Genomic DNA, 10,820 nt, shown 5'->3' with positions numbered 1-10,820 from the left:
TAGGAAATAAAGAAGGTTTGTTGCATGTGTGTTTATTGTTACCATGTTATAATAATTTTTTGTTATATAGTCAGAAAAATTCAAGAAAAAAAACTTTGTAAAGTTAGTGATTGTTCAAGTATTTTATTGGTTAAGTAGACACATAATGTGTTATTTATGTATGAATGACTGTGGTTGTGTGCGTCAATAATTAATACAAAACCAATGGGTTCAGTTTATTCATTTAGTTTAAAATATTTTTATAAAAAAAAAGACAAATAAATAATAACAACTGCATAAAAATAAAAAACGTTTGACAAACTTAACAAAATAAAATGGTCATAGCTACCCACAATGACAATTAATACTCATAATGAACATATAACAATTCAAAATTTTAAAAAACTTGTAGAAAGAAATTGTAAAATTTCATTTTTTTTTTTTTTGGCAAATTACACACATATTTGTAAGTTTTTTTTATTAATTCTCAAATTCTCGTCAATCCAAAAAAAAAAAAAAAAAGAATTTACCCAATGTACCCAAGTTTGGTGAACTCGGGTACAAATCTGCCTGTTTTAAAAAAGTAGGCAGATTGGTACCTGAGCCCACCAAACTCGGGTACAAATCTACCAATTTTCAAAATTAGGCGGGTACACGAGTTCACCAAGCTGTACCTACCTAATTTTGAAATTAGGCAGATTGGTACTCGAGTTTGGTGGACTCGGGTACCTTACAAAGTACCCAAGCCCACCAAACTCAGGTACCAATCTGCCTGTTTTCAAAATTAGGCAGGTACACAAGCTGTACAATCTGCCTAATTTTTTCAAATTAGGCAGATTGATACCCGAGTTTGGTGGACTCGAGTACCAATTTGTCTATTTTCAAAATTAGGCAGGTACACGAGTTCACACAAGTTGTACAATCTGCCTATTTTTTTGAAATTAGGCAGATTGGTACCCGAGTTTGGTGGACTCGGGTACTTTGTAAAGTACCCGAGTCCACCAAACTCGGGTACCAATCTGCCTATTTTCAAAATCAAACAGGTACACGAGTTCACCAAGCTGTACCAATCTGCCTAATTTTGAAAATAGGCAGATTGGTACCCGAGTTTGGTGGACTCGGGTACCAATCTACCTAATTTCAAAATTAGGCAGGTACACAAGCTGTACCAAAAAAATTAGGCAGATTGGTACCCGAGTTTGGTGGGCTCGGGTACTTTGTAAAGTACCCGAGCCCACCAAACTCGGGTACCAATCTGCCTAATTTGAAAAAATTAGGCAGTTACACGAGTTCACCAAGCTATACATCTGCCTAATTTTTTCAAAACAGATAGATTTGTACCCGAGTTTGGTGGACTCGGGTACTTTGTAACTCGGGTACAGTAAATTCTGTTAGGTTCTAAAGTTTAGGATTTTATGTATTTAGAACTCTAATGTGTATTGTTGGCAAACCATGATCAAAACAATGTGTTTAGAAGTGTTTAAAGCTAGCTCAAAGTTGTGTGTCAATGTAAAGTTGGAATCGAGTTAAAGCAGGAAGCATTGTGCCTTTCGGCCTGGCTCGATCGATCGAAAGTCAGGCTCGATCGATCGAAGCTCGGGCAGAATGCTTTTCTGCAGATTCGTCCAACTCAGCCCTAGTTGTTTTAAAACGTTTTTAGGGTTTCTTATTTGTTCTAAGTATAAAAGGCAAACCCTAGCCACGTTTTAGTTTTGCTCATATTTGCGGTTTGTGTAAATCTCTTGTGAGATCTAGAGGAGTTTTCCTTTACACAAACTTAGGGTTTTCAAGGAGAAGATTTATCTACGCCTTGATGATCAATTCAGTTGCTGCCATTGAAGTTTAAAGAAAACACAAGCGGGTGTGCTTGTAGCTGGTGGTGAATCCAAGAAAGAAGGAGTCTGTGGATTCGGAGCTTGTATGTGGTCGTGTCAGTAAGTTCTACTGGTTGGTAGCAATAAGAAGTCGAGCGTGGGGGCTTGTAAGTCTTATTGTATGAACTTCGATTCTTTCAAGATAGTGGATTCAAGTTTACCTTGAGGATAGCTAGGTCAAATTCTCCCCAAGTTTTTACCGGTTTGGTTTCCTGGGTGATCATATCTTGTGTCATTTATTTTCTGCTGCTTTGCATGATTTGATCTTTTATATTGTGATAACCTAGACTTGTTTAATTGGACTAAGTAACAACTTGGCTAATTATCTAAGTTTAATCAATTGTTTAAGGGGTCTAAAAACTATCAAATTCCTCTTTTTTTTTTTTACGAGAGAATTAATGAATGCTTTGCTCATGTATTTGTTTTTTCGGTATTTTCGACGACAAAAGTCTTATAATTTAACTCGTTTACACACCTTTGGTGTGTCTATCAAAATTATTGGGAAAAAAAAAGTTATCCTTTCTTTTTGGGTGGTCTGTTATTATTTTCCAAATATTTGCTACTGAATAAATTACTTCTCATGGTCATCATGGGCAATTATATAATATAATGATGGAATTAATAATCGAATTCCCTCTTTGTTTTTGTCAATACAACTTAGGACATGTTTAAAACTATTATTCTATTGTTTTGTTTATGTTTTTGATATAGGAAACTTTTGAAACCAGAAGCTTCCAATCCTGTTATTTATGAGCACAATCAACCAAATCTATTTCAACTTGCATTAAAATTTTCTCTAAATACATCATACACATACCCATATGTCCCTTTTAAATGCCCCACAACCCATTATCCAAAAAAGAAACAATTACCACCAAATATTTTGGTCATCAACCACTAACCCCACCACTGATACTAGAAGACCAGCACTTCCATTCAGCTTTGGAAAATTCCTTCCTGGACTTGACTATGGCAAGGACATCAAGTGCCTCGGGTTTTTTCTTCCAGGCATGAGAAACACTCCTAGTTTGACGAAACTGGGAAAAAGAATGAATAGTTATCCCAAGCTCCTACATATGGGCATGATGCAGAGAGCCTTGGACTGAAGGAATTGCATGGCAACTCCTACATCTTCTTCCATCAGCTTTGTTACTTGCTGTTCTGTGCCATCATTTGACCACTTATCCCAAGCTTGTTGATTTGTTCCACCTTCAATGCCCTCACCCTGCATTACACACATATCAAAAGTGAATACATAAAAGCAACAAACATGAAAATACTAGAGACAGAAGAAGGCATATTGAACCATTTTTAGATTCAGACAAGAATGGCATGTCAAAGGAATCCTAATACTACTAGTACAAGAATGAGTACTTATATAATATATATATATATATATATATATATATATATGTTCTCAATGTAATCAAAGAAAAGGTGGAGTTGATTAATAAATAAAGTATTTTGAGCACAGAGGCATGTTGGCCTTCATGTGTTCTTTTCTCCCTCTCTCTTCTCTATATACTTCTTTTCTATCTTGTGCTAATGAGCATGTGTGTTTATTTGTCTTCCTTCTTCCTTATAATCCCAAATCAAGCTCCTCTTTCAAATGAAAACCCTAAATAAACCACAACCAGTAATGTAGGACAAATTCTGTTTTTTTCCTTCTTCCTTATAATCCCAAATCAAGCTCCTCCTCTTTCAAATGAAAACCCTAAATCCACCACAACTAGACATAGATAAATTCTGCAATTTTTCCTACATCACTGGTTCTAAAGAACTCATTCAGATCACAAACTAGAACAGTATTCAATGCCTCTCCTAATATGAGAAGGTTGATTTAGTTCATTTTCAAACAAGGCAAGTCTACCTAATTCTTCCCTGTTTTTGGCTGAGGGTTTGCTTTGGCAAACAACATTGTGTGCTTTAGCTCTTTGCTTCAAATCATAGGAAAAAAAATTGGTTTTTCTGAGTAAATGCATGTTTTAGTGCTGGTGAGTTGCTCTTGTGTCAACTGGTTCTAGAGGACTCTCCTTGATTACAAACTAAGAAAAAACAATTAACCGTCAGAGGAAGAAAGTGGATACTAAAATCTCCCCTACCCCACCCCCAAAAAAAAGATGCACACTAGAAGAAAGATGCAAAATCTTCCTTAGAGAAAAGGTTTTGCAAGAGTTAACAAGCCATAATACAATTTTTAAGTGTTTGAAAACATAATACAATTTTTAAGTGTTTCAACTTTGTTGTAAAACTTAAAGTTTCAAATAACACAAATTCTTCAAAGAGCTCATCACCTGAAGCAAAATTTTGTCTATCACAATTCCTACCTAATGCAATCCCTAAAACAATTATTGTCAAGACAACCATCCACAAGACCAACAAACCATCATAACTAGGCCAATTCATGATTTTATTATAATTAAGGTAGAAATATTAACTACCTATCAAAAAGAAAAAAATAAAAATAAAAACGGTAGCAAGATTAACTACCCAAGAGTCTAGGTTTATATAGATTTCTGATAAAAAAAAACTAAGTTTTTGTGTTTGACTAGCTTTTATTTTGGGAGTTTATTTATTTAAAGGTGAAGAAGAAAATAGCTTTAAGCAAATAAGCTGGCTTATTTTCTTAAAGCCATTATCTATCTCACCTTTAAGCAAATAAGCTCCCAAAAGAGAAGCTAGCCAAACTGAATTTTGTCATTCAAAGGCAAGCAACAATGACTATCCCTTCTGAAAAAATATTTTTTTTGATAAGCCCCTTCTGTACAAATATTAATAATACCATATCGTATGAAGAAAAACAAATTCACTCTATACCATTTAAGTAAAAAAGAGAAGAAAAATTGCCACCTACAAAATGCATTTCCCTTTTACGCAAGTTATCAAAAAAAATCCAAATAAAGAAAGCAACTTCCCGAGGCAATTTACAAACCCAAATAGTTTTACCAAGAAATTGCATGTAATTATAACCACCTAATGCCTCATAATAGAAAAAAGGTTGTACTCAATCCCCAAAACTCTCACTTTTGTGGAGTCTACAAAAGGTGATTGGTAGGTGGCCTAATGCAAACTGTGGCATATTTTAATATTAACAGTTCCAAAAATACATTTTCCTTTGATGACTTACGCACAAACCCATGTAAAACTTCCCCTCCCAAGAAAGCTACAACACTGATCTTCCAAAAGCATATATAAATCAAATATGGGTCTCTAGTAAAATTCAGTTCCTCAACTAGCAAGGTTTTTTGTAACTAACTAAAACAAACACAAACTTCGAGCCACCATTTCCCTTTCACATAAAACAGAACAACAATCCTACCTACACACCCAATTTCACAACCTGCTAAAATAGTCAATTTTAAATAACGGAAAAAAAAATTTGGTGGGTCCGTGTGAAAAGTGTCAGACATGTCAAAAGTGTGCACTGCTCATAGTTAGGTGAAATTGGGCGTGCGCCTAGATTTATTCAAAACCCGAATCATAATGAATGAGAAAAGAGGGGTTACATTGGATGTGAGAAGTCTCTTCATCACGATCCATGGCGTCCCCTTGTGTACTTTGTTGTGAGAAAGGTGATTTATCACCCAATAGCCTGCAATTCATCAAGAATACGAAAAACCCATTTTCATTTTGTAAAAGATAGAAAGAATGGATTCAGAATTTGACGATTTTGCAGCAAATCGATTCAGCAAAAAAAGATAGATAGAGATCTAAAAGAAAAGAAGAAGAAAGAGATGGAGAGACCGAAGAAGAGCCACTCGAGAAGAGCGTAGCGTTCCATGCCGGCGAAGAGGAGAGACTAAGCAGGAGCATTGGCTCTTGGGTAATTCAGCATCGCCAGTTTTCTCTGTATGTCTTCCATTTGCCTTGCTGCCATTTTCCCCCACACACTCTCTTCCTTTTCTCTCTCAGTTTATTTGTATATTTTTTGAATTTTGAGGATAGTGTGTGCAACTTCACTCCTCAAATCAAAGGCCTTAAAAAGAAACAGGTTCTTAACCATGTTTTATAATCATCAACTCCAAAACATTGACATAGAAATGATGATATCAATTTAGTGACTACGTATAAATCTTCTTAGTAGACAAAATTGACGAGAAGCTCCCCAAAAGTAATTGTGAAAGGCAATTTAGAGCTAAGGAGAAGAGAAAACCTTTGATGCCAAATCGTCAACCTTCTGTTGAAGATTCAACAGTATCTTAGATTGTTCTGAAAGCTTAGTCTCCAACTCAGAAACATCTGGCCTGCAAATGAACTTCGATTATAGGAACAGAATGTTACTAAATCTGAAGGAAAAAGTCAGTAAAAGAAATTCCCAAGAAAAGAGAGAGAGAGAGAGAAATTCAAAACCTCCCCCCCTAAAAAAAATGCCTACAATTAAATGATCTATGACATGTAAAAAACAAAATTCACTTTACTAGAATAACTAAGATATAAGGATTTTTTTTTTTCTTTTCATTTTTTGCTGATATCGCACAATGTAAAGAAAATGGTGAAGCAGGCTTCATGTTGCCACATAATAAAGAAAATTCTATATGTAGACAACAGAAACAGCAAAGCTTTAAAAAATTTTAAAATAATTATCGAAAAAAATAAAAAGGAAATACCAGGAGCAATTGTAGTAGCAAGAGCAATAAAAGTAGCAATAGCAGAGGCAATGTCCAAAAGAATCTCTCTTTCTCTCTCCCCCACCCAAACAAAAATCTATGTTCTTCTTAAACTTGCCAAGTCCTAAATGAACCCAAGAGAATCCTAATTTACCATCAACATCTGTCATTGCCAACTCCATGGTCTAGAATATTCCAAATTTCAAATGGTACATCTATTATAACAAATGTAAGCCATCATCAATGCATTTTCTTCTAAAATTCATGACATATTTTAGTAGTGACAAGACACAGAAGCCATCTGAAACTTAAAATAGACTTCCCCAAGTAGCAATGATACATAGTTGACATCATTCTTTGACAATTAAGAACTTGAATTTGTTCCAAAATCATTCTTCATGTTTCTTTGTAACAGAAAGTATTACATTTTGTATGTATAGGAGCAATATATAAGTAACCGCAGGGAAAGTTCATGGTGGCTGAGAGAATCTGGGATTTTCTGGTTTATATAGAAAAGGAAAATTTTTAAAGTTCATTTATGATGTTATGGTTTTATACACTTCAATAAATAAGTAGATCTTTAGGGGGAAATGGAAACATAGATGGGATAAGAACATTCTTACAGTGGATATATTGATTGAATTTGAACATCAGCAGGGAACAACTTGCACTCTTCAGAGCATATTTGAGCTTGTTTTTCTGTATTAGAATCTATAAGTTGTATATCCTTTGCTATCTGCTCATCAATGCTGCAATATAACGCAAACCAGATTTCAGGTTCAAAGAAATTTGAGAAATCAGATAGCAAATATTACGCATTTATTATGCAAGTTACTGATAGTTTTATGAACCACAATTGCTCTTCACCAAACATGAAAACTTAGTTGTCAACCAAACATTAAAGTCAGAATCATCACAACCTCCATTCTGGATTATCGGCATAGATGCTTGCCTCCACAAGATCTACAATAAGACGAAGCATTTCAGTGCAGTCCCCATAGCTTCCTCGTCCCTGATAGAGGAAAATGTATTTAGCAAAAAATTGAGGAAATTCACATGACAACAAGGTTTGCCACATGTCAAATATAATCTACAGTTCATGATACTCCAATAAAACATATGATCCACACATTTGGTTCTTCTTATGTATTAAAAATTTGATTAGAACCTCACCTAGATGCACTGTGTAGCCTGATTGAATTCTTTTGAATCATCATTTTTCTAATCCTTTTTCTCTAATATCATCTAGTCTATCTTCTACTGCAAACTTAATTTTCCATGAATATGCCAACATAAATATGTTCAACATTTATTGTTTCCATGAAGGCTCGGTCACTAGCCTTTTGGGGACAAAATTTACTTATCGAAAGAAATGAATAGAAAAAATAATAAAATTTGTTTCCAAGAAGGCTTGGCGTCAGATGATTATATATTTTGACAGCTCCCCAGCATTTTTTGCAAAAAGAAATAGATAAATTTTGTTAAAAATTTAGGAGATACTTACAAAGCGAAGAAAAACCACAACTGTTAGAGCACAGATGCCTCCAAGGAGAATATGAATACCACTTCTGGCAGTTTTCTGCACATCAGAGTTGTATTTATCAAATAAAGCATATAATAAAGACATTTTAAACACAAAAAGAACAGATGAACTCAAAATAAATGAATATCCTTAGAATATATAAAAAAATATTTAAATGCAAGAATTTTCTTAGCATTCTATTTAGTTTCTGATAATTTAAGCAGATAGGTGTGAACCTTGTTTCAAAACACTGATGTTAGAACTTAGAACAAGTCTACTTACACAATAAATTAGTAATTTATAGTTGATTCCATACTAAGTGATGAGAAATCATAATTTACCATCTCAACAAATTATTAAGAAAGTTGTGAAATTTATCAAAAAAAAATTTTTGGGTGGTTAATATGCAGCAAAATCAGTAACTTTATAATTACGCATGGGATAATCTAAGCTGGCAAGGACAAAAAGATCATATACTATTTTTGTGTCAAAGTAGCACTGATTCTTGACCATTCTTGAGTCATTCTTGTTTTCTTCTCCTCACCGGTTCCTTGACTGGTCTCACCTTGCCTGAAAAGAACACAAGCAAATACTAATATGCAAATCATTTAACTATAAAGAGATGTAAATGTAATCGATATTGAATCGAACTATAGTACCATGTCCAGTCCCACAATCAGGAGGATGTGTTCGTGTCCGTTGCAGCCTTCACAGCCGATCCTCAATGTGTGAAACCTCTAGTGGAGGGGTGGGTATCTGTGTCTGGATAAACTCGGTATGCACAAACTCAAGGGGGACAGCACCAGGGGTGGGTCGCCCAGGAGTGGGCATGAACCTCATCTCATCTCTACCATGTACAACTGTGGGGGCAGTGCCGGTAGTCAATGGGGGAGACGTACGGGTGGTGGGCAACGGAGATGTACTAGGGGATGTAGGTGGGCAGGTACCATCGCTTCTCATGGATGGGGACCGAGATGTGTCTCCATGGGCAAATGTATGGGATGGACCTGCATCATCGTGTGCCATGGAGCCTATGTCGTAAGCAGTGTCCAAACATATCTCATCTGTTGTCTGATTTGCTTCCTCCATGGTGTGGTCATGCACGGGTGTGTGGCGCCGACTAGATGTGGGCACGGGTGTGTGACGCGGACCAGATGTAGGACGCTGACCAGATGTGGGACGTTGACTAGATGTGGGCACGGGTGTGTGACGCTGACCAGACGTGGGAGGCCGACTAGATGTATGATGCTGACTAGATTGACGGCCTCCATGCCTTTGACATCCACTTGCTTGCCGACCACACCCTACAGCCAGTTCACTTGTGTTGCCCACCTCGCGTGCATGGTCCAAGGTTAACCAACCGATCTCTTCAACAGCTTGCAAGGCATTAATAGAGTCGGTGTAAATCTCAGACCCTGGTTCGCACTTCACCATAATGCTCAATTGCGATTCAACCTGTCACAAATATACAAGAGTAGTGTTAGTAGGTTGAACTAAACTATGTGAAGCAAGGTACATTTATAACGAAACAGTCTTTGTAAACTTACCAAAGTGTCCCAGTACGAAGTCTCTTTTGAAATATGGCGAACAGTGCGGGGACGAAACCACACCATATACTTGTCATTGTAGCTCATCTCCCAATGAAAGGGCGATACATCGGCAATTGTGGCGTGCGCAACCCATTTAGCAATATGCGGGGCATGTACTTTGGCCCAATCTTGATGGTGCTTGCCTTGGAGGGTTATCTTGTGCAGTTCAATCGAAGTATCAACATCGACTGGTATGCCTTGCTTCATCCCAAACAGTCGGAGAACACGTTCGAGATGATGGCCTTCAACCACCCGAAAATATATGAGCGGCACGATAGACCTCCATATGTGTTGGCCTGCCGTACAATATGCGGGCAGGGAACCTAAATAATTTCTATACGGCTCCCAGACAATCTACAATGATCCAACAGATGCACACAACCATATTAACAATATAATTAAAAAAAATGTGTAACGAATGTGAACAATACATGTAACTCTGAAATAAAAAATGTTTATTCATTTCAAAGTGAATTGTAAGTACAAAAACTACATGCCAAAGCGGTTCACACTTGTAAGACACGATACCTAATTTGGCCGTAGCAAAGTAAGCGACACACGATAGGCACGTAGGACGTGCATTGAATGTTCAGTTGTTATCTTAGCCCCTTTCCATCTAGCAAGTAACACAGACATAACCTTCATATTAGTTATTTACATACTTCCCATACGAACAAAGTTAATGAGGAAATGTAAAACGGTAACTATCTAAGATGCTACATACCTGATAGCAAGTGGACCTGGAGGCAGTGCCTGGTGTGGATGCCTCATCACAGGACATATGTGTGGAAACCTCGCCTACACCCACAACTGCACCAATAGCAGTGCACCGCCGATCTGCTTGGCTGTCTTCTCTGATGCCTTACAGAGGTGTCTATAGAGCCAACTTAGTGCTGTACTACCCCAACTATACTTCTTTCCGTTGCTGATTGGATCGAAAAATTGCAGATACCTAATTGAGATCCGTTCTCCAGACTTGGCCATAAACAGCGTACCACCTAACATCTCCACTATGTAAAACCGAGCATACTTCTGCACAAGCTCCTCAGGGGCATCAACTGGGAGAGGGTTGCTAAACCGATCCTCAAGCCATTTGGCTTTTACCCTCGGCCCTTCCATCACTCCAGTGTTCTTATTACTACCAAGTTCTCTCTCTGGCGGCCTATGCCCTAGCAACCTGCCACAGAGGTCGTGATAATTGACTGTCAGGGATGTACATCCCACCACCGACAAGCCATCTACAGGAACC

General features: G+C 36.9%; 1 protein-coding gene and 1 long non-coding RNA gene across 2 annotated transcripts; both read right to left on the bottom strand.

Moving 5' to 3' along the window:
• Positions 1-2,675: 2,675 nt before the first annotated feature.
• Positions 2,676-5,928, bottom strand: LOC115955117 (transcription factor UNE12-like). Its single transcript, XM_031073171.1, has 3 exons — positions 5,598-5,928; positions 5,360-5,445; positions 2,676-3,078 (listed from the first exon to the last, which is right to left on the bottom strand). The coding sequence occupies exons 1-3, from the start codon at positions 5,632-5,634 to the stop codon at positions 2,911-2,913; spliced, it is 291 nt and encodes a 96-aa protein (XP_030929031.1). The 5' UTR covers positions 5,635-5,928; the 3' UTR covers positions 2,676-2,910.
• A 1,241-nt stretch (positions 5,929-7,169) lies between these two features.
• LOC115955122 lies at positions 7,170-7,998 on the bottom strand. The gene is made up of 3 exons (XR_004084037.1): positions 7,965-7,998; positions 7,381-7,472; positions 7,170-7,209 (listed from the first exon to the last, which is right to left on the bottom strand). It is a non-coding gene; the product is annotated as an uncharacterized LOC115955122 (long non-coding RNA).
• Between the last annotated feature and the right edge of the window lie 2,822 nt (positions 7,999-10,820).

Source organism: Quercus lobata, chromosome 8 (assembly GCF_001633185.2).
Source record: "Quercus lobata isolate SW786 chromosome 8, ValleyOak3.0 Primary Assembly, whole genome shotgun sequence".
Classification (NCBI taxonomy): domain Eukaryota; kingdom Viridiplantae; phylum Streptophyta; class Magnoliopsida; order Fagales; family Fagaceae; genus Quercus; species Quercus lobata.
Note: the sequence above shows the minus strand (reverse complement) of the source record. Positions and strands in the feature narration are given on the sequence as shown.

Bases quoted from the DNA above. Each gene is read 5' to 3' on its own strand.
- LOC115955117 (XM_031073171.1), bottom strand. From the start codon at position 5,634: ATGGAACGCTACGCTCTTCTCGAGTGGCTCTTCTTCG. The intron at 5,446-5,597 runs GTCTCTCCATCT...GATGAATTGCAG, and splicing joins TCTCGAGTGGCTCTTCTTCG to GCTATTGGGTGATAAATCAC. The intron at 3,079-5,359 runs GTAACCCCTCTT...TGTGTAATGCAG, and splicing joins AGAGACTTCTCACATCCAAT to GGTGAGGGCATTGAAGGTGG.